Consider the following 27,147-nt stretch of genomic DNA (forward strand, 5'->3'; position numbering starts at 1 on the left):
TGTGGGGAATGATGATGGAGAGTAGTGGAGGAGGAGGAGGAGGAGGAGGAGGAATGTGGAGAATGATGATGGAGAGTAGTGGAGGAGGAGGAATGTGGGGAATGATGATGGAGAGTAGTGGAGGAGGAGGAGGAGGAGGAATGTGGGGAAGGATGATGGAGAGTAGTGGAGGAGGAGGAGTGTGGGGAATGATGATGGAGAGTAGTGGAGGAGGAGGAGGAATGTGGGGAATGATGATGAAGAGTAGTGGAGGAGGAGGAGGAGGAGGAGGAGGAGGAGGAGGAGGAGGAGGAGGAGGAAGAGGAGGAGGAGGAGGAGGAAGAGGAGAAATGTGGGGGATGATGAAAGAGAGTAGTGGAGGAGGAGGAGGAATGTGGGGAATGATGATGAAGAGTAGTGGAGGAGGAGGAGGAGGAGGAGGAGGAGGAGGAGGAGGAGGAGGAGGAGGAGGAGGAGGAGGAGGAGGAGGAAGAGGAGGAGGAGGAGGAGGAAGAGGAGAAATGTGGGGGATGATGAAAGAGAGTAGTGGAGGAGGAGGAGGAATGTGGGGAATGATGATGAAGAGTAGTGAAGGAGGAGGAGGAGAAGAAATGCAAGGGAGAGTTTTTCCTCTTTTGACATTATAATAGACATTATAACATTATAATAGGTCCTATTGTTTGGGATGTCTTTGTCTGTAGTTTTTACTCTCTTTAAGTTGTCCTCAGAATAAATCTGAAAAGGCTGTTATTGAGATGAGAATGTTATGATATTATTGTTTTTCACAGATTGAGTGGGGATACTACTGATGTTGTTTGATTATCTGTTTGTGTAAAGGATCGTGTATGGAACAGGACAATTACAGTTGTGTGATATGTATGATCAATTGTATGTGAATGTCACAGAGTTTACAGTGTACTTTGATATTTATTTTATTTAATATTGCATGTGCTTTTACTTATTCTACATGTCATGAAATAAATAGGTTTAGTAGTACAAACTTGTGACATGAACAGTACACTTACTTTCTCAGCAATCTTCAACAGAGAAGTACCTGTACAACACCTGTACAAAAGTACAATAAACTATTTCAATTGTCAAACTGTTGTGCTGCATTACAAGGCAAATTTGCTTTGCATGACAAAAAAAGCACATTTCCATTTTGTGCTCAAAGATGTTATCAAAACATAGGCCTGAAAGACTCATCATCACGATCAGAGCCATACTGCTGCTATATAATATATTACACTCCAGCAGGTGGCAGTATCTCAAATGCCATTAGCTCGACACCACACCGGCAACATGATTCCCTTCCTTGCAGAAACGTCTGACGTTGTTTTGGCGCCGAACGTTTCAATCGCATTTCTGCGCGGGTAATGAATGTCCTTTTGTTGTTAGCTAAACACGAAGTTTAATTGTAGTGTATAACCAGTAATTTACTACATCAGAAAACTACAAGACAGCATGCAGCGAAGTATATCGTAAGTAAAGTCAGCATTGGTTTCTGCAAAACTAGCCAATAAATGTTAGCTAGCTAGGTTGGCTAACTCAGCCTGTTTGCTTTTGTGCTAGTTAGCTACACTAGCTAAAATGAGTTCCTTGCCATCATCTACATTGAAACTAGTTAGTTGGCTTCTTTGTGGTTGCAAAGATGTGAACAACACACACGCGGTCAAACCCCTTGGACCTTGTGTTGATAATTAAGTGAACATTTTACACCCGTGCCAATATATCCTCCAACCACCAGCTAAGAGGGCATTATCACTTTTATATAACGGGTTACCAACATATTAAATATATTGATTGACATATTTTCATTAACGTTATTTTGATTAATTTATTCATGCTTCCACTAGCTCGAAACCGGGAAAAAAATCTAGGGTTGGTACCCAAACCTGCTGATCGTTCGTTCTATTGGTTCGGTTGCCAGAAACGCGACTCAGTCGTTTAGTTGTTTTTTGGTTCTGTATCTATGGACGCGACCCAGTTGTTTTTTGGTTCTGTATCTATGGACGCGACCCAGTTGTTTTTTGGTTCTGTATCTATGGACGCGACCCAGTTGTTTTTTGGTTCTGTATCTATGGACGCGACCCAGTTGTTTTTTGGTTCTGTATCTATGGACGCGACCCAGTTGTTTTTTGGTTCTGTATCTATGGACGCGACCCAGTTGTTTTTTGGTTCTGTATCTATGGACGCGACTCAGTCGTTCAGCTGTTTTTTGGTTCTGTATCTATGGACGCGACCCAGTTGTTTTTTGGTTCTGTATCTATGGACGCGACCCAGTTGTTTTTTGGTTCTGTATCTATGGACGCGACTCAGTCGTTTTTTGGTTCTGTATCTATGGACGCGACCCAGTTGTTTTTTTGGTTCTGTATCTATGGACGCGACCCAGTTGTTTTTTGGTTCTGTATCTATGGACGCGACTCAGTCGTTCAGTCTTGTTTTCTAAATGTTCCATTGCCATACTGGCTGGCAACGTTCTTATCGCTAGCTAGCTAGCCAACTACGGCTAACTTAAAAGTAACGTCAGAAAGAATAACAGCTGCATTTGTTTAAGTTGTTTTCTAGTGACATTTATTTGGATACGTACATAACAATAAGCTAATGAGGCGCCATTTCGCCTGGCATATAAAATGTGTTCTCTCGTCAGGACACTGTTGTTCAGAGGAGCTATCCAAAAACACAGCTAACACAATCACTTCAAACACGGAAGTTGTAAATATGGAAAACTAGCTGTACTTCGTTTTGTTGTACCTTTTTAAATTGAAATTCCTTTGTGTTTGTGTATATATATATATATATATATATATATATATATATATATATATATATATATATATATATATATATATATATATATATATATATATATATATATATATATATATATATATATATATATATATATATACACACACACACACACACACACCTCTCTCTCAATGATGCCAGCTGATTCATGATTTAGACTGGCTAAGTCTGTCTGTCTGTTCCCCACACGTTCATTACTATGGGACAGCTGGAGATAGAATTTGAATATTGAAAAAAATGTTGCCAATGTCATTAAGCCAGACAGTAAGGTTTATACACATCTCCTCTGTTGATAAGTAAATGTTTGTCACAAAGAAATGTGAGGTAATGTCTACATGCTTTTTAAAGTGGAGATCAAGTTTATATTTTGCCTGGATGGGCTGATGAGACAGTGGATTGTGCAGTTGGATGAACAGAGTAAATGGGCATTTTAATGTCATAGATTTAGCTGGTGGTAACTTGTGGAATAGACACTGGCTGGAATGCGCTTTTAACCAATCAGCATTCAGGATTAGACCCATCCGTTGTAAAATTAATCAATAAGGCTTGAGGGGGTGTGGTATATGGCCAATAAGGGTTGTTGTTAGGCACAACGCAACGCTAAGGGCTGTTCTTATGCACAACGCGGAGTGCCTGGACACAGCCCTTAGCCGTGGTATATTGACCCTATATCACACACCCCCGAGGTGCCTTATTGCTATTAGAAACTGTTTACCATCGTAATTTGAGCTGTAAAAATAAGTGTTTTGTCATACCTGTGGTATACGGTCTGATATACCACGGCTGTCAGCCAATCAGCATTCAGGGCTCAAACCACCCAGTTTATAAAATCATATAACGTTAGTGCCTGTCTCAAAATTCTACTTAACACCTGCCTTTAATATAAAGCGAATCATGAGACTCAACAGCGTGTTTATGTCATGCATAATGTATTTTTAGTTTTTTAACTTTACAGTAGCTACATATGTTTTCTTTCTGACTTCTGTTAAATGTTCTTCTGCCCTAAAGATCTTTCTTTCAGCCCAAAACGGGCAAAGAGAAGGAGAGCAAAAAAAGTGATGGACCGGGGAAAGACGAGCCGGTGAAAGACAAGCCAGAGTAAGTGTTTAAGGCCAGGGGGTGAGGGTTTTCACCAGGGTAGCCAGAGTAAGTGTTTAAGGCCAGGGGGTGAGGATGGCAGGGTTTTCACCAGGGTAGCCAGAGTAAGTGTTTAAGGTCAGGGGGTGAGGATGGCAGGGTTTTCACGAGGGTAGCCAGAGTAAGTGTTTAAGGCCAGGGGGTGAGGATGGCAGGGTTTTCACGAGGGTAGCCAGAGTAAGTGTTTAAGGCCCAGGGGGTGAGGGTGGCAGGGTTTTCACCAGGGTAGCCAGAGTAAGTGTTTAAGGTCAGGGGGTGACGGTGGCAGGGTTTTCACGAGGGTAGCCAGAGTAAGTGTTTAAGGCCCAGGGGGTGAGGGTGGCAGGGTTTTCACCAGGGTAGCCAGAGTAAGTGTTTAAGGTCAGGGGGTGACGGTGGCAGGGTTTTCACGAGGGTAGCCAGAGTAAGTGTTTAAGGCCCAGGGGGTGAGGGTGGCAGGGTTTTCACCAGGGTAGCCAGAGTAAGTGTTTAAGGCCAGGGGGTGACGGTGGCAGGGTTTTCACGAGGGTAGCCAGAGCCATATATTTAAGTTAAATACATGACCCTGGGTGTAGTTGTCTAGACAGGAAATGGATTACCCTTGAAGTTTGTGGTAGAGTACTTGCCTGAATAGCATAGCAATCAGCAACGGCGAAAGTGAACAGACTGTAGAATGACCGATATGAGAGTAGGTATTTAAGGCCAGGGGGTGAGGGTGGCAGGGTTTTCACCAGAGTAGCCAGAGTAGGTATTTGAAGCGTCTCCCTATAATGTATTTTTATTTTCCATCCTTGCTAGACCAATCAAAAGGCCTCTCAAAGTTCAGAATGGGGTCCATGAAGAGCCTGATTCGCCAGTGAAGAAGTTCACTAAACGCAGTCGTCAGATCTTGGACAGTGATGATGAGGCTCCAGCCGGAATAGAACAGGAGCCAGAGGACAAGGCTGTGCAACCCAAGGTAGCTTTTACATTGCCCACCTCATATCCTCCTCTACATAAACAAGCTCTAATCAGGACATTGGATCCATCCCATATGGCACCCTATTCCCTACATAGGGCCTGGTCAAAACTGGTGCAATATCGGTTCTGGTCAAAAGTAGTACACTATAGGAAATAGAGGGTGCCTTTTGGGACTCAGAATGATGTTATACTCTGCAGTAGGCTTGGACTGTATACCGGGGTATTTTCAAATATAAAACGGTATGATTGTCATACCGTCAACACTGCTTATAACTAAGTTCACTATCTAAAATGTGCCAAATAAATTATCTCCAGTTCAGTGCCCCAGCTATTTGTTTGGTTTGCTAACTCTCTAGCTAAGTGGCTAGGTTGCAAGATCAAGCTTCTAGGTTACAGCAGAGACGATCAAGGTCCCTGCTGCCGAAATTAGTTTTGTGCGTCAAAACAATAACACATTTCGTTTTTTGGAGCCCCTTGCGTGCGCTGCTGGTAATACTGTATACCCCTGTATGATACAGGAACAGCATGACTGTGTGAACGTTTGGTTACCCCCCCCCTAACCCTACTCTGGTCTTTACCATTTGAAACAACTGTGAAGCCAAAGAAGGGTGTGTGTATATAAAGATGCGACTGAGTTTGCATTCCAAATGGCATCATATTCCCAATACAGTGCAGTCTTGACCAGGTCGCTCTTCAAAAACAAGATTTTACCTAAATGAGACCTGGATAAACAAATACAAATCTAGGAAATAGTGGCTGTTTGACCCTCTCTGTGTATATAGATCTGAACTTTATCTCTCCCCCACAGGATGAAGTATTCAAGGCTGTTACCAACCCCCTGTCCCCCGCCTCTCCAGTGACGTCATCCGCCTCCCCCACCCCTGGAACCCCTGACACCCCCACTTCCATCTCACCCTCCGGAATCCCCAAACGCCGCACCGGTCGGTCTCTAGCTGTACAAGTCCAACATCCTCTACTAACACACTGTTAACTAAGTTGCCTGTTATTTAATGCAGCCTGCATGTTGAAATATGTCTGAAGATTGGAAAAAGCATTTCCATATCTTGGGGTTACTTGTTGCATGATAACAAAGAGAAAATACTTCCACACAGGTTGTTTAAAAAAAAAATGAACAGAATAAATATATTTCTAAGAACTACATCAATTTGATCAATGCCACAAAAATGTGTTCAGCAATGATGCATCTCTAGTTGTTTCTATCTTCTCTGTAGAGTAGTGATGCATCTCTAACTAGTTGTGTTTCTATCATCTCTGTAGAGTAGTGATGCATCTCTAACTAGTTGTGTTTCTATCATCTCTGTAGAGTAGTGATGCATCTCTAACTAGTTGTGTTTCTATCATCTCTGTAGAGTAGTGATGCATCTCTAACTAGTTGTGTTTCTATCTTCTCTGTAGAGTAGTGATGCATCTCTAACTAGTTGTGTTTCTATCATCTCTGTAGCAAGGAAGCAGTTCCCCAAGAGAAAGCTGGACAGCAGGAGTGGCAGTGAAAAGGAGGAGGAAGAACAAGGACAGCAGAATAAAAGGGCAAAGGTTGAGGAGACGCAGGACAGCACCGGTAAGGGTTTCCTCCATTACGAGTGTTCCTTCCTGTCCCTTCTCTCTTCTGTTGCATCACTCCGTTTCTCTTTCTCTCTGTAGAGAATGAAGAGGAAGCGATGGACGTGGGAGGAGAGAACAGTGTGGATAAGCCTGAGGTGGCGCAGAACAACCCGGAGGAGAAAGAGACAGATGAAGAGAAGACCAAAGATAAAGAGAAGGAGAAAGCACTTGATGTGAAAGTGACCGCGACCGAGGAGGAAAAAGGAAAAAGTGAAAAGGCTAAAGAGAGAAGTCCTAAAGAGAGAAGTCCTAAGGGTCAAAAGGTTAAAGAGACAAGTCCTAAGGGTCAAAAGGTTAAAGAGACAAGTCCTAAGGGTCAAAAGGTTAAAGAGAGAAGTCCTAAAGAGAGAAGTCAAAAGGTTAAAGAGACAAGTCCTAAGGGTCAAAAGGTTAAAGAGAGAAGTCCTAAAGAGAGAAGTTCGAAGGGTCAAAAGGTTAAAGAGAGAAGTCCTAAGGGTCACAAGTCGGTAAAGGATGAGAAAGACATGAAAGAAGAGAAAGTGTCAGAAAGCCCCCAAGCCAAAAAAGCCCCCACCATCAGCAGTTTCTTTGGTGAGATTTTTTTCCCCCATTTACTTCCTGCCTTGCACATGAACATCTCTATGAATGAGTTTGCATTCTGCAGTTTGTTTAGAAGAAACCTGAAGGAGTGTAACATTGCTTCTCAAGTGGCACGGAATAGGGTGCCATTTGGGATTTAACCTACATTTTGTTTTGGGATGTTTTGAAGAAATCTGAAGGAGTGTAAGAGACGTGTAAAATGCAGAGATGACAGTGGAACAAGGACATGTAACATCCTTTGTACTTTATACTTTAAAAAGCTTGTTTGACAAACCGTATGCTCCAAACTCCACGTCTGAATGTTGGTTTCTTCTCTATAATCTAGCTCCCAGGAAGGCTGCTGTAAAGATGGAGAAACCAGAGAAGAGCGAGCGAGACGGAAAGGAGAAGAGCGAGGGAAAGGAGAAGAGCAAGGGAAAGGAGAAGAGCGAGGGAAAGGAGAAGAGCGAGGGAAAGGAGAAGAGCGAGGGAAAGGAGAAGAGCGAGGGAAAGGAGAAGAGCGAGGGAAAGGAGAAGAGCGAGGGAAAGGAGAAGAGCGAGGGAAAGGAGAAGAGCGAGGGAAAGGAGAAGAGCGAGGGAAAGGAGAAGAGCGAGGGAGAGGAGAAGAGCGAGGGAGAGAAGAGCGAGGGAGAGGAGAAGAGCGAGGGAGAGGAGAAGAGCGAGGGAGAGGAGAAGAGCGAGGGAGAGGAGAAGAGCGAGGGAGAGGAGAAGAGCGAGGGGAAGAGCGAGGGAGACGGAAAGGAGAAGAGCGAGGGAAAGGAGAAGAGCGAGGGAGACGGGAAGAGCGAGGGAAAGGGGAAGAGCGAGGGAAAGGGGAAGAGCGAGGGAAAGGGGAAGAGCGAGGGAAAGGGGAAGAGCGAGGGAAAGGAGAAGAGCGAGGGAAAGGAGAAGAGCGAGGGAAAGGGGAAGAGCGAGGGAAAGGGGAAGAGCGAGGGAAAGGAGAAGAGCGAGGGAAAGGAGAAGAGCGAGGGAAAGGAGAAGAGCGAGGGAAAGGGGAAGAGCGAGGGAAAGGGGAAGAGCGAGGGAAAGGGGAAGAGCGAGGAGTATGTAAAGGAAGAGGCGACGGTGTCCCGTACCACGGAGGACGTTAAAGACAAGAAAGGGTAAGAGAGAATGACAGATGGTTATAAAAATGTGTTTACTTTACACCATGGCTTCATCCCATTCTCCACCCTTTTCCCCAAAAATTGGTGCTTTGGTCAATGGTGGAATCTCACTCCAGCCAATGATTACAACAATCCGTTGCTTTTAAAACTCTAAGTGTATTTCTTTGGTGGAGTAGCTGTGTACATTTCTGGATGTTTCCTCCAGTCAGTTGAATAGTGCAGTAAACTGTATTAATCCGAGTGTCTTTGACCCCCAGAGAGAAGACTGCCCAGGCCCAGTATGACCCGTCCAGACCCAACTACCACCCTGTAGACCACGCCTGCTGGAGCCGGGGTCAGAGGTACGTCCAACCCCCTTAACACAGCTAGAGCTGGGGTCAGAGGTACGTCCAACCCCCTTAACACAGCTAGAGCTGGGGACAGAGGTACGTCCAACCCCCTTAACACAGCTAGAGCTGGGACGGTAACTGGAAATGATCGACACTGCCCAACCCAACCATTTAAAAAATATATATATTTGACTGACGTCGATAATAACTAAGGTTATTTTACTAGGAGTTAGTATAGGACTAATATGGGCTATTGCTAATGAGAAAATTTAAGAATATAAACATTTGTAGGAGTATTTTAAAGGTTCAAATAAAGTAACTGGTGTTTATTCGTTTGATTAATGTATCGTCCAATTTATCGTTATCGAGCTAAAATTCAGTCAATTTATGGCGATGTGGACTTTTGTCCGTAATGCCCAGCTCTAGCCACACGACTCAGCCGTATACATCAACCGGGGTCCTATTCACTAGGTACCAAACGAAAGCAAACGGGCCGAAACGGAGAGGGACTACCTGAACTTGTCCAATAAGAAACGCGTGTTTTAATTTCGTGTTCCAAAAGGATTTTGCTACGGTGTGCACTAATGAATTCCACCCTGAACAACACGCACTGGACATATGTACTGTAAATAAGTCTCTCAATGGAGTTGTTTTGATACTGTAAATAAGTCTCAATGGAGTTGTTTTGATACTGTAAATAAGTCTCAATGGAGTTGTTTTGATACTGTAAAAAAGTCTCTCAATGGAGTTGTTTTGATACTGTAAATAAGTCTCTCAATGGAGTTGTTTTGATACTGTAAATAAGTCTCTCAATGGAGTTGTTTTGATACTGTAAATAAGTCTCAATGGAGTTGTTTTGATACTGTAAATAAGTCTCAATGGAGTTGTTTTGATACTGTAAAAAAGTCTCTCAATGGAGTTGTTTTGATACTGTAAAAAAGTCTCTCAATGGAGTTGTTTTGATACTGTAAATAAGTCTCTCAATGGAGTTGTTTTGATACTGTAAAAAAGTCTCTCAATGAAGTTGTTTTGATACTGTAAATAAGTCTCTCAATGGAGTTGTTTTGATACTGTAAATAAGTCTCTCAAATGGAGTTGTATTCAATGTTTTGTCTAATTTTCTCTTTCACAGGGTCCCGTATTTGGCTGTTGCACGCACCTTTGAAAAGATTGAGGAAGATTCTGGCAGGTAAGAGATTTCAATAGACCTCCCAAGTCGTAACTGTTTTGTTCTTGTGTACATCCCAAATGGCTCCCTGTGTAGTGCACTATCTAAGGTGCCATTTGGGACAGCCTGTGTTTTATTGTAGTGTAATTTCCCCTTTTATATTGTTTTACATACTAATTGCATTTCTTTCTTTTTGTTGTTGCTAGATTGAGGAACATTGAAACATTATCAAATCTCCTACGCTCTGTTATCATCCTCTCTCCAGGTAAAATAGCTTTTTTTGTGTTTTTTTTCCTACGGATGTGTGGAGCCCAGGTGCAGGATGCCAACATCCCAAATGACATTCTAATATTCCCTATTTAGTGCACTACTTTTGACTAGACTATCTGTAAAGGAACGCTGTGAAATACCCTGGATATGTCCCAAATGCAACCCGATTCCCTATGGGCCCTCGTCAAAAGTAGTGCGCTATATAGGGACTATAGTGTGCTGAGTGTTTGTCTCTTGTTGTTCTTGCTCAGAGGACCTGCTGTGCTGCGTCTACCTGTGTCTCAATCAGCTGGGTCCTGCTTACATGGGGCTGGAGCTGGGAGTGGGAGAAACTGTTCTGATGAAGGCTGTTGCCCAAGCTACTGGTGAGACACCCACACAACACACACACTCAATGTTGTTTGTTATATATCTTCCTTTGCTTTTGGGCTTAGAACTCTCTCACATCTTTGTTCTTGTTGCTAGGGCGACAGTTGGACAAAATCAAGGCGGAGGCTGCAGAGAAGGGGGACTTGGGGTTGGTGGCTGAGAGTTCCCGTAACAACCAGAGAATTATGTTCCAGCCAGCCAATCTGATTGCAGGGGGTGTGTTCAGCAAACTGAAAGACATCGGGAACATGAGTGGGAATTCTGTGAGTGTGTGTGTGAGAGTTTAACACAGTAAAATTCTCGTTGTTTTGATAAATTCACAGATTTTAAGAAAACACAGTTCTCTGTCCTGGGAATTGGATGATGATGATGAATATATTTTTAATCCGTCTAGAATTGAGATTAAAAGGAATGAATTATTTTCTCTCTCTCTCCCCCTGCCTGCAGGCCATGAATAAGAAGATTGACATCATCAAAGGTCTCTTTGTAGCCTGTCGTTTCTCTGAAGCCAGATACATTGTCAGGTAATGGTCCCCACTTCCTTCACTTTGCTACTGGTCAAACTGAGGGTGTCTCCTGAACGGCAGCCGTTGCTCTATGTAATGCAATACTTTTGACCTGAGCCTCAGTGACTTGTCTTTCTGCACTCACTGAGCTCTAGCCTTTGTTCGTTTTATATGTGAGCGATTATTACTTTGGATCTTCCGGTCACCTCTTATTGGTTTACACAGGATATAGTTGAGCATGTTGTCTTGCTTCATTAGTCAAGCTGAATTTATTATCACTCCTGTCTGCCTGCCCATTCACCAGTAGTCACCCTGCTGGTCGGTACAGTAATAGGATCTCTGTGACTATTAAATTGTGTGTAATTCTTTTGTACTTTACAACACCGGTACATGCACAACATCAGACAATAAGCAGGACATCATCAATGCGTGTCTGTATTGATTGGTTGATTGATCGACAGGTCGCTGGCAGGGAAGCTGAGGATTGGCTTGGCTGAACAGAGTGTACTGTCTGCCCTGAGTCAGGCCGTGTGTCTGTCTCCTCCAGGACAAGGTTAGCCAACCAATGTTATCACACCGTTATCACAATGTTTAAACATGACCTCCCAACGTTATCTCAATGTTTAAACATGACCTCCCAACGTTATCTCAATGTTTAAACATGACCTCCCAACGTTATCTCAATGTTTAAACATGACCTCCCAACGTTATCTCAATGTTTAAACATGACCTCCCAATGTTATTTCAATGTTTAAACAACATTACCTCCCAACTTAATCATGTTTTCACAATACTATCACATTACCCCAACATCGTCAAAGCGTTTTCACAACATTGCCCCCCCCCCCAGACATTATCACCATGTTTGTTCACAACATAACCTCCACATACAATATAAATGTCTGCTTTTGAGGCAACTGACGTTTGTGTGTCTATTCCAGACTTCCCTCCGGCGGTGATTGACGCAGGGAAAGGAATGAGTGCAGAAAAACAGAAAGCTTGGATAGAAGAGAAGAGCCTTCTCCTCAAACAGACTTACTGGTACTAAACCTGTTAAATACAGCTGTAGTTCATTACCCAAGTGGCCCCCTATTCCCTATATAGTGCACTACTTTTGACCGGGGCCCATAGGGTTCTTCTGCACAATGTTGTTTATTTTATTTATTTCACCTTTATTTAACCAGGTAGGCCAGTTGAGAACAAGTTCTCATTTACAACTGTGACCTGGCCAAGATAAAGCAAAGCAGTGTGACACAAACAACAACACATAGTTACACATGGGATAAACAAGCGTACAGTCAATAACACAATAGAAAAATAAGTCTATATACAGTCTGTGCAAATGGCGTGAGGAGGTAAGGCAATAAATAGGCCAATAGTAGCGAAAGTATTTACAGTTTAGCAGATTAACACTGGAGTGACAAATGAGCAGATGATGATGTGCAAGTAGAGATACTAGTGTGCAAAAGAGCAGAAAAGTAAATAAAAACAGTATGGGGATGAGGTAGGTAGATTGGATGGGCTATTTACAGATGGACTATGTACAGCTGTAGTGATCGGTTAGCTGCTCAGATAGCTGATGTTTAAAGTTGGTGAGGGAGATAAAAGTCTCCAGCTGGAGTGCGTGCTGCGGGTGGGTGTTGCTGTCGTAACCAGTGAGCTGAGATAAGGTGGAGCTTTACCTAGCAGAGACTTATAGATGACCTGGACCCAGTGGGTCTGGCGACGAATATGTAGCGAGGGCCAGCCGACTAGAGCATACAGGTCGCAGTGGTGGGTGGTATAAGGTGATTCGGTAACAAAACGAATGGCACTGTGATGGACTACATCCAATTTGCTGAGTAGAGTATTGGGAGCCATGTTGTAGATGACATCGCTGAAGTTGAGGATCGGTAGGATAGTCAGTCGTACACTATGTAGGGAATGTGGTGCCATTTGGGACAAAGCCTGTGTGAATTTGATTTTCTTAATATAATTTATTCTGTTTGTCCCGTCCAGTGAGATGCCGAACTATGATGTCATCATCCCAGTCATTCTGAAGGAGGGGATTGATGAACTCCCCAACCACTGCAAACTCACTCCAGGCAATAATAATTATTAAGGAAAAACAACCTTTTATGAGTAGATGGTACTGACCATCAGGGTTGTTGGTGTGGGGGGGTGTATTGTTTATTTCGGTGTGGTGTTTCTGACCCCTGTTCCTCAGGTGTACCGTTGAGGCCCATGCTGGCTCACCCCACCAAAGGTGTAGGAGAGGTGATGAAGAGATTTGATGAAGCCGCCTTCACCTGCGAGTACAAGTATGATGGAGAACGAGCACAGGTAGGTGTGTGTGTGTGGATGTTCACTTTTGTGTGTCCTATACATGTGTCAGCTACATGTTTGTTATATCTGTGTGCGTGTGTCCTGGTTAGGAAGCAGACATGGTGCTATTGTGACTCAGGCTGTGAGGCCCTCCCGAGTGGAGGCTGTAGAGAGCCCTGTGACGTGTTGTCCTCTTGGCCATTAAGCTGCTGTCTGACTCTTGAATTGGCCACCAGATGGCGCTCTAACACAAAGCTGGCTCTCAGCGCTTGTGTTCCACCTTTACAGGTTGACCCTGCATATTTCTGTCTGATATAACATATATTATGACAGTCGGCAGATGCATATTCAAAGCAACGGACAGTAGTGTGTCCATTTTCTTATGAGTGGCCCCTGCGGGAATTGAACCCACTGTCCTGGTGTTTTTTTTTTCTGTGTTATACTCCACCAACTGAGCCACACAGCTCTACTCTACGAACAACAGGAAACTCACTGCCTGTTGTTGGTTTGAAATGGTTCAGCTATTGATAATTGTATGTCTTGTGCAGATCCATATCTTGGAGAACGGGGAAGTGCGTATTTTCAGTCGCAACCAGGAGGATAATACCACCAAATATCCTGACATCATCTCTCGCATTCATACGGTAACAATGACCCTTTCAACAGTAGCACACTCAATGAGCATCCCAAATGACAGCCTATTCCCTATATAGTGCACTACTTTTGTCCAGAGTACACTACATACAGAATAGGGTGCAATTTCAGAGATACAATCTGATATCATCTTAGCCCCTTTATCATGGACATAAGCACACTGCATGATAATACCATTGACCTGTATCTCTCTCTCTCTCTCGCTGTGTCTCTCAGGTAAAGAATGAGTCTGTCATATCCTGTGTGTTGGACACTGAGGCAGTAGCTTGGGACAGAGAGAAGAAACAGATCCAACCATTCCAGGTTCTCATCACACGGAAGAGAAAGGTGACAGGAAAGAAATGAGTGGTCCTCTTACTGAGTAACCATGGTTTCTCTAATCATTTTTATTACAGCTGGATGGCTGATTAGCCCAGGTGGCAGTTTCCTCAGTGGTCGTAGATCCTTTTCCTACCAGGCTCTGATCATGGGGTAGACTGCTTTGTCTAACCCCTCGACCTGTCTGGTTTGGTTAGACCTGCCGGGAGTTGGGCTTTCTCCCATCGGCATAGCCCTGAGGGGCTGTCGAGCCCTCTTACAATATACTGAGTACTGGGACCAAAACATCTAGGTTGGAATCATCTTTTACTGGGTGGGGGTTTAGATGGGTGGGGGTTTAGATGGGTGGGGGGGTTATATGGGTGGGGGGTTAGGTGGATGGGGGGGTTGGGTAGGAATGGTGTTAAGTGACCTGTGCTGTATATTCTGTAGGGTGTGGCTGATGGCTGATATCAATGACCTGTACTGTATATTCTGTAGGACGTGTCTGATATCAATGACCTGTACTGTATATTCTGTAGGACGTGGCTGATATCAATGACCTGTACTGTATATTCTGTAGGACGTGGCTGATATCAATGACCTGTACTGTATATTCTGTAGGACGTGGCTGATATCAATGACCTGTACTGTGTATTCTGTAGGACGTGGCTGATATCAATGACCTGTACTGTATATCCTGTAGGATGTGGCTGATGGCTGATATCAATGACCTGTACTGTATATTCTGTAAGACGTGGCTGATAGCTGATATCAATGACCTGTACTGTATATCCTGTAGGATGTGGCTGATATCAATGACCTGTACTGTATATTCTGTAGGACGTGGCTGATAGCTGATATCAATGACCTGTACTGTATATCCTGTAGGACGTGGCTGCTGCTGATATCAAGGTCCAAGTGTGTGTGTACGCCTTCGACCTGCTGTATCTCAATGGAGAGGTGAGTGGATGAGAATAGGAATTACAGTGCCTTGCGAAAGTATTCGGCCCCCTTGAACTTTGCGACCTTTTGCCACATTTCAGGCTTCAAACATAAAGATATAAAACTGTATTTTTTTGTGAAGAATCAACAACAAGTGGGACACAATCATGAAGTGGAACGACATTTATTGGATATTTCAAACTTTTTTAACAAATCAAAAACTGAAAAATTGGGCGTGCAAAATTATTCAGCCCCCTTAAGTTAATACTTTGTAGCGCCACCTTTTGCTGCGATTACAGCTGTAAGTCGCTTGGGGTATGTCTCTATCAGTTTTGCACATCGAGAGACTGACATTTTTTCCCATTCCTCCTTGCAAAACAGCTCGAGCTCAGTGAGGTTGGATGGAGAGCATTTGTGAACAGCAGATTTCAGTTCTTTCCACATATTCTCGATTGGATTCAGGTCTGGACTTTGACTTGGCCATTCTAACACCTGGATATGTTTATTTTTGAACCATTCCATTGTAGATTTTGCTTTATGTTTTGGATCATTGTCTTGTTGGAAGACAAATCTCCGTCCCAGTCTCAGGTCTTTTGCAGACTCCATCAGGTTTTCTTCCAGAATGGTCCTGTATTTGGCTCCATCCATCTTCCCATCAATTTTAACCATCTTCCCTGTCCCTGCTGAAGAAAAGCAGGCCCATGTTTGACAGTGGGGATGGTGTGTTGCTTTTACGCCAAACATAACGTTTTGCATTGTTGCCAAAAAGTTCAATTTTGGTTTCATCTGACCAGAGCACCTTCTTCCATGTTTGGTGTGTCTCCCAGGTGGCTTGTGGCAAACTTTAAACAACACTTTTTATGGATATCTTTAAGAAATGGCTTTCTTCTTGCCACTCTTCCATAAAGGCCAGATTTGTGCAATATACGACTGATTGTTGTCCTATGGACAGAGTCTCCCACCTCAGCTGTAGATCTCTGCAGTTCATCCAGAGTGATCATGGGCCTCTTGGCTGCATCTCTGATCAGTCTTCTCCTTGTATGAGCTGAAAGTTTAGAGGGACGGCCAGGTCTTGGTAGATTTGCAGTGGTCTGATACTCCTTCCATTTCAATATTATCGCTTGCACAGTGCTCCTTGGGATGTTTAAAGCTTGGGAAATCTTTTTGTATCCAAATCCGGCTTTAAACTTCTTCACAACAGTATCTCGGACCTGCCTGGTGTGTTCCTTGTTCTTCATGATGCTCTCTGCGCTTTTAACGGACCTCTGAGACTATCACAGTGCAGGTGCATTTATACGGAGACTTGATTACACACAGGTGGATTGTATTTATCATCATTAGTCATTTAGGTCAACATTGGATCATTCAGAGATCCTCACTGAACTTCTGGAGAGTTTGCTGCACTAAAAGTAAAGGGGGCTGAATAATTTTGCACGCCCAATTTTTCAGTTTTTGATTTGTTAAAAAAGTTTGAAATATCCAATAAATGTCGTGCCACTTCATGATTGTGTCCCACTTGTTGTTGATTCTTCACAAAAAAATACAGTTTTATATCTTTATGTTTGAAGCCTGAAATGTGGCAAAAGGTCGCAAAGTTCAAGGGGGCCGAATACTTTCGCAAGGCACTGTATAAGGTCGGTTAGACATGGACACTTTTTCCTATTTAGTGCACTAGTTTTGACCAGGGCCCGTTGGTTTCTGGTCCAGAGTAGTGCACTATATAGAGAATAGGGTGCCATATGGAATGTTTAAGCAATAAGGCCCGAGTGGGTGTGATATATGGCCAATATATCACAGCTAAGGGCTGTTCTTAGGCACAACGCAACACAGAGTGCCTGGACACAGCCCTTCGCCGTGGTATGTTGGCCATATATCACAAACCCCCGAGGTGCCTTATTGCTATTATAAACTGGTCACCACGGCTTTCAACCAATCAACATTCAGGGCTCGAACCACCCAGTTTATAATGATTAATTAGACATTGATTGTTGTGTTTGTAACTTCATTGGTGGTAATAGTGTGTCTTTCTCTCTCTCTCTCACACATTCAATTTGCTTTATTGGCACGCCGTAACAATGTACATATTGCCAAAGCTTATTTTGGATATTTACAATATGAAAATAATAAGAATCAAAATTGTCAACTGGACAACAGTAACAACAATAACCAAGGGTCAAAATAACCATACATTGAACAATAGCAATAAGCATACAGTAGAGGACATGTGCAGGTTGATTGGTCTGTCAGACACTGTCCCTCACCTTATGGCAGGCAGCAATGTAGTACGCTGCCAATCCACAGCTCTTTGCGTCCTCCCCCCCAACAGGATGGGGGGGTAGCCTACTCTCATCAGAGAGGTCTTTGAAACCTTGAATAAGGGTTTCACATTTTGAGAAATGACACTAATTGTTTGATATTTTTTACATTTTGTCAGGACTCTCTGGGTGTCTCTCTCGTGCTCTCTCTCTGTCTGGGTGTCTCTCTCTCTCTCTCGTGCTCTCTCTCTCTGTGCTTTATTGGCATGGGAAACATGTTAACATTGCCAAAGCAAGTGAAGTAGATAATTTACAGTAAACCTCAAGTTCTCTCTCTGGGTCTCTTTCTCTCTCTGGGTGCCTCTCTGGGTCTCTTTCTCTCTCTGGGTGCCTCTCTGGGTCACTCTCTGGGTGCCTCTCTGGGTCTCTCTCTCTCTCTCTCTCTCTGGGTCTCTCTCTCTCTTTCTCTGGGTGTATTTACATTGTTTGTGCTCCACTGGTTGTCCTATTCAAGACTTGTGGCCGTTGCCATGAGACACTGCAGTTTTTTGCCTAATGGATATGGGAGTTTATCAATGTTTGATTTGTTTTCAAATTCTTTGTGGATCTGTGGAAAATATGTCTCTAATGTGGTCTCGCTCTCTCTGGGTCTCTCTGTGGGTGTGTCAGTCTCTAGTGAAGCAGCCCTTGTCATGTCGCAGGGCTCTGTTGAAGAAGAGCTTCCAGGAGAAGGAGGGAGAGTTTGTGTTCGCCCGCGCCATCGACTCAGACAACACAGACGCCATAGCTGAGTTCCTGGAGCAATCCGTTCGAGGTTTGTGGGATGAGTCTGTGTTTTTTATAACGTGTGTGTGTGTGAGCAGTCTGTTCACTGTGTTTGTTTGTGAGGTCACGCTTGTCTTCTGTGATCTCCTTCTGTCCTTGACTTGTTTATTAATGTCTTAGGCTGTGTCCTAAATGACACCCTATTCCCTATATAGTGCACTACTTTAGACCAGAGCGCTCGCTATGGTCCCTGGTCAAAGGTCATGCAATGTTTTTGCCGGGGATGGTGTAGCATTCTAAGTCGCTTCCTCTTGGATCATGTGTAGTGCTGCAGCAGAGGCCCCCTCCCAGCCCACTGCTATTTCAGCCCCCTCCCAGCCCACTGCTATTTCAGCCCCCTCCCAGCCCACTGCTATTTCAGCCCCCTCCCAGCCCACTGCTATTTCAGCCCCCTCCCAGCCCACTGCTATTTCAGCCCCCTCCCAGCCCACTGCTATTTCAGCCCCCTCCCAGCCCACTGCTATTTCAGCCCCCTCCCAGCCCACTGCTATTTCAGCCCCCTCCCAGCCCACTGCTATTTCAGCCCCCTCCCGGCCCACTGCTATTTCAGCCCCCTCCCGGCCCACTGCTATTTCAGCCCCCTCCCGGCCCACTGCTGTTTCAGCCCCCTCCCGGCCCACTGCTATTTCAGCCCCCTCCCGGCCCACTGCTATTTCAGCCCCCTCCCAGCCCACTGCTATTTCAGCCCCCATCCAGCCCACTGCTATTTCAGCCCCCTCCCAGCCCACTGCTATTTCAGCCCCCTCCCAGCCCACTGCTATTTCAGCCCCCTCCCAGCCCACTGTTATTTCAGCCACCATCCAGCCCACTGTTATTTCAGCCCCCTCCCAGCCCACTGCTATTTCAGCCCCCTCTGTCTTTCCTCTCTAGCTCTCTCTCTATCCTGTACGATAAACAAAACATATGTGAGGAGTGGGACTGCCCCACTTTTTTATTTAAAAAAAAATATATATATACAATTTTGAGAAAAAAAGACAAATAAAGCTGTGCACTGTACAGCGAAGGTTTTACCAAGAACATTCCAGAAGGACTAATTTGAGGCAGAAAGGGAATTGTCGTTGTCTTACGTCAGATGGCGTCACTCCTACACAACGCTCGTCCCTCAATCAAACTGTCTTGTAGGACATCAAACTCATCTTAAAATGTTGGGATTCCTGAGCATCCGCCATACAAAAATGTAAACAGTTCCTAAAATGTTATATCAACGCGCTCTTGTATGACTTACCATGAAATCGGTAGAATGACAAGCTAAAGTAATACAAATATTGTGACAATGATTTAATAGCCTTTGTTTTAATTACACATTTTGCAAAATGTCGGCCGCCAGTGCAGTGACTTTAATCAGCTGCTTAGCTGTTCTAGCTAGCTGTCGTACTGACGTGGTACGCTAGCTAGCTGTCGTACTGACGTGGTAAGCTAGCTAGCTGTCGTACTGACGTGGTACGCTAGCTAGCTGTCGTACTGACGTGGTAAGCTAGCTAGCTGTCGTACTGACGTGGTAAGCTAGCTAGCTGTCGTACTGACGTGGTAAGCTAGCTAGCTGTCGTACTGACGTGGTAAGCTAGCTAGCTGTCGTACTGACGTGGTAAGCTAGCTAGCTGTCGTACTGACGTGGTAAGCTAGCTAGCTGTCGTACTGACGTGGTAAGCTAGCTAGCTGTCGTACTGACGTGGTAAGCTAGCTAGCTGTCGTACTGACGTGGTAAGCTAGCTAGCTGTCGTACTGACGTGGTAAGCTAGCTAGCTGTCGTACTGACGTGGTAAGCTAGCTAGCTGTCGTACTGACGTGGTAAGCTAGCTAGCTGTCGTACTGACGTGGTAAGCTAGCTAGCTGTCGTACTGACGTGGTAAGCTAGCTAGCTGTCGTACTGACGTGGTAAGCTAGCTAGCTGTCGTACTGACGTGGTAAGCTAGCTAGCTCTACCTTTACTGACGTGGTAAGCTAGCTAGCTCTACCTTTACTGACGTGGTAAGCTAGCTAGCTCTACCTTTACTGACGTGGTAAGCTAGCTAGCTCTACCTTTACTGACGTGGTAAGCTAGCTAGCTCTACCTTTACTGACATTTTTAAAGCTTGCTTAACTTGTTTAAATTACCCTAAAGTTGGGCCTCCCGGGTGGCGCAGTGGTCAAGAAGTCTTCACAGCGCCAGCTGTGCCACCAGAGACTCTGGGTTCGAGCCCAGGCTCTGTCGCAGCCGGCCGCGACCGGGAGGTCCATGGGGCGACTCACAATTGGCCTAGCGTCTTCCGGGTTAGGGAGGGCTTGGCCGGTAGGGATATCCTTGTCTCATCGCGCACTAGCGACTCCTGTGGCGGGCCGGGCGCAGTGCACGTTGAGGGACTGTGATCAGAAATCAGTTTGTTGATCAGCATGTTTCCCCTGCGATCGCTAACGTTACTCTGTATGTTTGGGTCAGCTGAGCATAACAGCTGTCTTGGGAGGCGACTGTAGCGACCAACAGCTGCTTCATGAAAACTCATCACGTGAGTGTTAGCACTACTAAAGTAGCTTGCTAAGCTAGCTGTTGTTGGAAGCATTCAGTGTGTGTTACTAGGTATAGGCTTGGTTGGTTAGCAGCATCGTTTCAGGGACTGGTTCAGCAAGCTAATGTTGGACATTTTATGGCCGCTTTCGTGCCCATTGTCAAACTTCAGAGATGCACAAAAAGTCTTCGCTAGATGTCAAATGGAGCGACTACGACTTCCTCACCAACAACATCATTGACAGATGTATTGTTTTTGCTTACTTTCATTCAGACTGTTTTCAGGCAGAAATTGTGTTCAGCAGATGATGGTAATAGGTCATATTTTAGGTAATAATTTTTTTCATGTTCGATGACACATTGTAGCTGAATTATCCCATCACCCTTGCGAGATACGAGACAGATCAGTGCCGGCAGAATGGACACGCTATCTGACTTAGGATGATGGTGAATCGACACGCTATCTGACTTAGGACGATGGTGAATCGACACGCTATCTGACTTAGGACGATGGTGAATCGACACGCTATCTGACTTAGGACGATGGTGAATCGACACGCTATCTGACTTAGGACGATGGTGAATCGACACGCTATCTGACTTAGGACGATGGTGAATCGACACGCTATCTGACTTAGGACGATGGTGAATCGACACGCTATCTGACTTAGGACGATGGTGAATCGACACGCTATCTGACTTAGGACGATGGTGAATCGACACGCTATCTGACTTAGGACGATGGTGAATCGACACGCTATCTGACTTAGCGTGTCGATTCACCATCGTCCTAAGTCAGATAGCGTGTCGATTCACCATCGTCCTAAGTCAGATAGCGTGTCGATTCGCCATCGTCCTAAGTCAGATAGCGTGTCGATTCGCCATCGTCCTAAGTCAGATAGGACGATGGTGAATCGACACGCTATCTGACTTAGGACGATGGCGAATCGACACGCTATCTGACTTAGGACGATGGTGAATCGACACGCTATCTGACTTAGGACGATGGTGAATCGACACGCTATCTGACTTAGGACGATGGTGAATCGACACGCTATCTGACTTAGGACGATGGCGAATCGACACGCTATCTGACTTAGGACGATGGGGAATCGACACGCTATCTGACTCAGGACGATGGGGAATTGACACGCTATTTGACTCAGGACGATGGGGAATTGACTGCCATTTGGGGGACATTAAGTGTTATGTTTCAATGGGCCCTCGTCAAAAGTAGTGCACTATATAGGGAATCGGTTGCCATTTCCTGTTTTTAAATACATTTTTAATTACGTTTTGGACGCACTGTAAATTGTTGTTTCTGTATGTAATTCTGGGTTCATCAGACTCCTGTGAGGGACTCATGGTGAAGACTCTGGAGAAAGATGCCACGTATGAAATCGCCAAGCGCTCTCACAACTGGCTCAAGGTACAGACACCACAGGGTTCTCCCCAGGATTTAACAAGGTGGTGCTGCTGAGTACAGCTGGGGAGGGGGGCAGCCTCCCCCTTAAGACTTAAGGCGTTTTTTAACATCGTTAACTGCCATTTCCTGCTAGAACTAAAAAGTGCCTTCTATATAACAAATAAAGTAAAAATAAATATTTACTTTTTTTTATTAGAATATACATACATGAATATTAGCATACATACATACATACATACATACATACATACATACATACATACATACATACATGAATATTAACATACATACATACATGCATGCATACATACATACATACATACATACATACATACATACATACATACATACATACATACATACATACAGTACATACATACATACATACATACATGAATATTAACATACATACATGCATGCATACATACATACATGCATGCATACATACATACATACATACATACATACATACAGTACATACATACATACATACATGAATATTAACATGCATACATACATACATACATACATACATACATACCTACCTACCTACCTACCTACCTACAGTACATACAGTACATACATACATACATACATGAATATTAACATACATACATACATACATACATACATACATACATACATACATACATACATGCATACATGCATACATACATACATACATACATACATACATGCATGCATGCATGCATGCATGCATGCATACATACATACATACATGAATATTAACATACATACATACATACATACATACATACATACATGCATACATACATACATACATACATACATGCATGCATGCATACATACATACATACATACATACATACATACATACATACATACATACATACATACATACATACATACATACATACATGAATATTAACATACATACATACATACATACATACATACATACATACATGCATGCATGCATGCATACATACATACATACATACATACATGAATATTTACATGCATACATACATGCATACATACATACATACATACATACATACATACATACATACATGCATACATACATACATACATACATACATACATACATGAATATTTACATGCATACATACATACATGCATACATACATACATACATACATACATACATACATACATACATACATGAATATTTACATGCATACATACATACATGCATACATACATACATACATACATACATACATACATACATACATACATACATACATACATACATACATACATACATACATACATACATGCATGCATACATACATACATACATACATACATACATACATACATACATACATGAATATTTACATGCATACATACATACATACATACATGCATACATACATACATACATACATACATACATACATACATACATACATGAATATTTACATGTATACATAACCAGTCAAAAGTTTGGACACACCTACTCATTCCAAGGTTTTTCTTTATTTGTACTATTTTCTACATTGTAGAATAATAGTGAAGAAATGAAAACTATTAAATAACACATGGAATCATGTATTAACCAAAAAAAAGTGTTAAACAAATCTAAATGTATTTGAGATATAGCCACCCTTTACCATTCTCTCAACCAGCTTCATGAGGTATTCATTCACCTTTCCGCTTTCCCAACATATGCTGAGCACTTGTTGGCTGCTTTTCCTTCACTCTGCAGTCCAACACATCCCAAACCATCTCAATTGGGCTAGCATTAGTTTTTGATGTCTTCACTATTATTCTTCAATGTAGAAAATAGTAAAAATAAATAAAAACCCTTGAATGAGTAGGTGTGTCCAAACGTTTGACTGGTAGTGTGTGTGTGTCATATATATATATATATATAGTGGCGCAGCCAGGCCACCAGGTGGCGCAGCTCCTCTTACATTCTTTGGCGAGAACCCTGCACTACACATGTGCACGCAAACACAAGAACTTCTTATAGGGTTTTCTATAAATCCTCCCTATCTTTCTCTGTCTAGCTGAAGAAGGATTATCTGGATGGCGTGGGGGACACGATGGATCTGTGTGTGATCGGAGCGTATCTGGGGAAGGGCAAGAGAGCAGGGACCTACGGAGGCTTTCTGCTCGCCTGCTACGATGAGGACAATGAAGAGTTCCAGTCCGTCTGCAAGGTCAGTGTGAGGGGGTTTCTGTGTGTGTGTGTACCTGTCTCTGTCTGCCCGCAGGCAACAAAAGGTTACTTTTTTCCCCTTTGTCTCTGCTGGTTTGTCTGTTTTTGAAAGGTGACAGTTCCTCAGGCCAATTAGGCTAAAGGCATTTAACACAGGGTATTCTGTCAGTTGTGTTATTCTACTCTGCTAAAGGTCTCGTCTGGTTTACCGCAGGGGAATATGTCTTTCTGGTTCTTTTGTCTTTGCAGATTGGGACAGGTTTCAAGGATGAAGATTTGGAGCAACATTACAAATTCCTAAAGGTACAATACAGAGACCATTGCTGTGTTCTATTCTCATTTTGTGAAGCGAAGCCCAGAGTTTCTGTTGCAAAGTTCCCAAAAGTCTTTAGATCCAATTAACTATGAAGCTGTTGTCTTTTTCCAGGAGCATATTTTGCCAAAGCCCCGCCCCTATTACCGTGTGGACCAATCAACTGAGCCCGACTTGTGGCTCGATGCCGTGCAAGTGTGGGAAGTGAAGTGCGCCGACCTATCGCTGTCGCCGATCTACAAGGCTGGCATGGGATTGGTTAGTACCACTCTTGTTTGTCCACTGGCACGTCAATACTAATAATATAAAGACTGGCCCTATTCCTTGTGTAGTGCACTACTTTTGACCAGGTCCCAATAAAGTAGTTCACTGTATAGGGAATAGGGTGCCATTTGGGACACAACCAAAATTAATTTGGAAATTATTAATTTGATTCGATGCAATTTCATCTGAGAACTGAAAGGGGTGTAACCGCCACACACTCTTCACCTCATTAATCCCCTCTGAAAATCTAAAATGTCTTGTTGATTCTCAACCAACTGTTTACGTCTCTAGATTTTGAGTATTTAAAAAGTTCCCCCAAATTTCTTGTGAGATCATGGCTCTTGTTGCTTTCCTCTGGGAAGGATATTATTTAATAGACTTACCGTGAACCCATGTTACCCACAACTTAAATGCACACTCATATATAGGCCTAGGTCCAATATTTAGGCTATATCTCCCGAGGTCGCTCCGCGGTCTAAGGCACTGCATCTCAGTGTTAGAGGCGTCACTACAGACCCTGGTTCGATTCCAGGCTGTATCACAATCGGCCGTGATTGGGAGTCCCATAGGGCGGCGCACAATTTACTCAGCGTCGTCCAGGTTAGGGTTTAGCTGGGGTAGGCCGTCATTGTAAATAAGAATTTGTTCTTAACTGACTTAAATAAATGTTAAAATAAATCTCAGGGCCAGAGTATGAGTAGCGGTGCTGCTGTCCATAAATCCTATTAATATCAGCACTCCTACTCTGAAGCTCTTTGTCGATACGGGCCCTAATCTGTGATTTATACAAGGCCTGTGTGCCAAATGGCCCTCTATTTCCTATATAGTGAATAACGTTTGATCAGAGCCTTATGGGTAGTGTACTACATAGGGAAGAGGGTGTCATTTGGGACAGAGGCCAGATCTCAAAGTGCTTTACTGGTCAAGTCCTCGGGTGCTTTGTAAGTAATGCATCAATTGGGAAAGAGAACCCTGCACTCACTGAGAGGGTCTTGTTTTAATGTTCATTTAGCAGGTCAACCCTGCACTCACTGAGACGGTCTTGTTTTAATGTTCATTTAGCAGGTCAACCCTGCACTCACTGAGAGGGTCTTGTTTTAATGTTCATTTAGCTGGTCAATCCTGCACTCACTGAGAGGTTCTTGTTTTAATGTTCATTTAGCAGGTCAACCCTGCACTCACTGAGAGGGTCTTGTTTTAATGCATTTCCTCTGGTCCTCGTATCTTCTCTCTTTGTGACCCAGAGAATGGCTTCAACTGTTTGCTAGGGTTATGGTTGGGGTATAGTTAGTTGAAATGTTGTTGACAGTCTACAAAACAATTTGGGACTAGCCAAATACAGTGTTGACCATGATTCATGTGTATTTTCTCTTCTGTTTCCCAGTGTGACCCAGAGAAGGGCATCTCTCTTCGGTTCCCACGCTTCCTGAGGATCAGAGATGATAAGAAGCCGGAGGAGGCCACTTCAGGAGGACAGGTACGTTGAGACACTGCTGTGACACACTGGAGTTGTGTGTCTTGTTGCACATCGCGCCCTTTCTTTTCTCCTCCTGCTCAACTGTATTGGAGGAGAATGTCCAGGGTCCCGCCCCCTGGACCTTCTGAATGTCCAAGGTTCCGCCCCCTGGACCTTCTGAATGTCCAAGGTTCCGCCCCCTGGACCTTCTGAATGTCCAAGGTTCCGCCCCCTGGACCTTCTGAATGTCCAAAGTCCCGCCCCCTGGACCTTATCCAGTGAGTTTTGAGAAGGTGTCAAGGGGAGAGGATGCAAGGAATCAAGGGGAGGTGTATTTGTTTGCTCTTTTCTCCACCTCTCCTTCTCTGTATCTTAACGTCTCCCTCAGAACCGTTTGTTTTTCTCTCTGAAATCAAGTCACTGATTTCTGTCGTTCTATTTTTCTGTTTTAGATTGCGGATTTATACAGGAAGCAGCAGGTTGTTCAGAATCAGGGTGACAAAGCTGACCTCGAGGACTACTACTGACCTCTGACCTGATCAGCTGCCCATCCAGTCGCCAATAACTCGGGTGAAATCTCAATTTGTACATAATTATTGTTATTGTTGTTTTTTTAAATGATGAACCTGAATAAGGCTCTGCCAATGCAAAAATGAAAGTGAAGACCCTGTGAACAGCTGTGTTTCTAGATATATGCTTTGCCAATGTTATGACGTTAAACAGTTTGTTGTTGTACCTAAGGCTTATTTTGTGGGGGGATCGTATTCACACCAGTATAAAGTACAGTTGTCAATGACTCAAATAAATCACCATGATGTATGTGAATAAAGACTTTTGCCAATCTTATAATAGTGTGTGTGTGTGTGTGTGCTCATTTTAGCCACTAAACATATTTTTCTCAACATATGCAGTAAAAAAAAAAAAACAGCGTCAAGACTATTGATGACTTCCATCG

The 27,147-nt window shown here is 43.6% G+C and overlaps 1 protein-coding gene across 1 annotated transcript; it reads left to right on the forward strand.

Moving 5' to 3' along the window:
- The first annotated feature begins 1,271 nt into the window (after nucleotides 1-1,271).
- On the forward strand, nucleotides 1,272-27,038 carry lig1 (ligase I, DNA, ATP-dependent). The gene is given in 28 exon segments (XM_036986484.1): nucleotides 1,272-1,460; nucleotides 3,799-3,888; nucleotides 4,705-4,864; nucleotides 5,675-5,807; nucleotides 6,329-6,445; nucleotides 6,529-7,041; nucleotides 7,376-7,477; nucleotides 8,080-8,097; nucleotides 8,416-8,497; nucleotides 9,618-9,674; nucleotides 9,860-9,918; nucleotides 10,175-10,288; nucleotides 10,389-10,555; nucleotides 10,740-10,816; nucleotides 11,260-11,351; nucleotides 11,740-11,839; nucleotides 12,797-12,882; nucleotides 13,005-13,120; nucleotides 13,651-13,746; nucleotides 13,973-14,083; nucleotides 14,945-15,016; nucleotides 17,923-18,067; nucleotides 21,907-21,989; nucleotides 24,008-24,160; nucleotides 24,409-24,462; nucleotides 24,587-24,730; nucleotides 26,121-26,213; nucleotides 26,645-27,038. Coding segments are annotated over 28 exon segments (3,126 nt in total). The 5' UTR covers nucleotides 1,272-1,443; the 3' UTR covers nucleotides 26,720-27,038.
- The last annotated feature ends 109 nt before the right edge of the window (nucleotides 27,039-27,147 follow it).

The sequence above is a fragment of the Oncorhynchus mykiss genome, chromosome 8 (assembly GCF_013265735.2).
Source record: "Oncorhynchus mykiss isolate Arlee chromosome 8, USDA_OmykA_1.1, whole genome shotgun sequence".
Taxonomy (NCBI): Eukaryota; Metazoa; Chordata; class Actinopteri; order Salmoniformes; family Salmonidae; genus Oncorhynchus; species Oncorhynchus mykiss.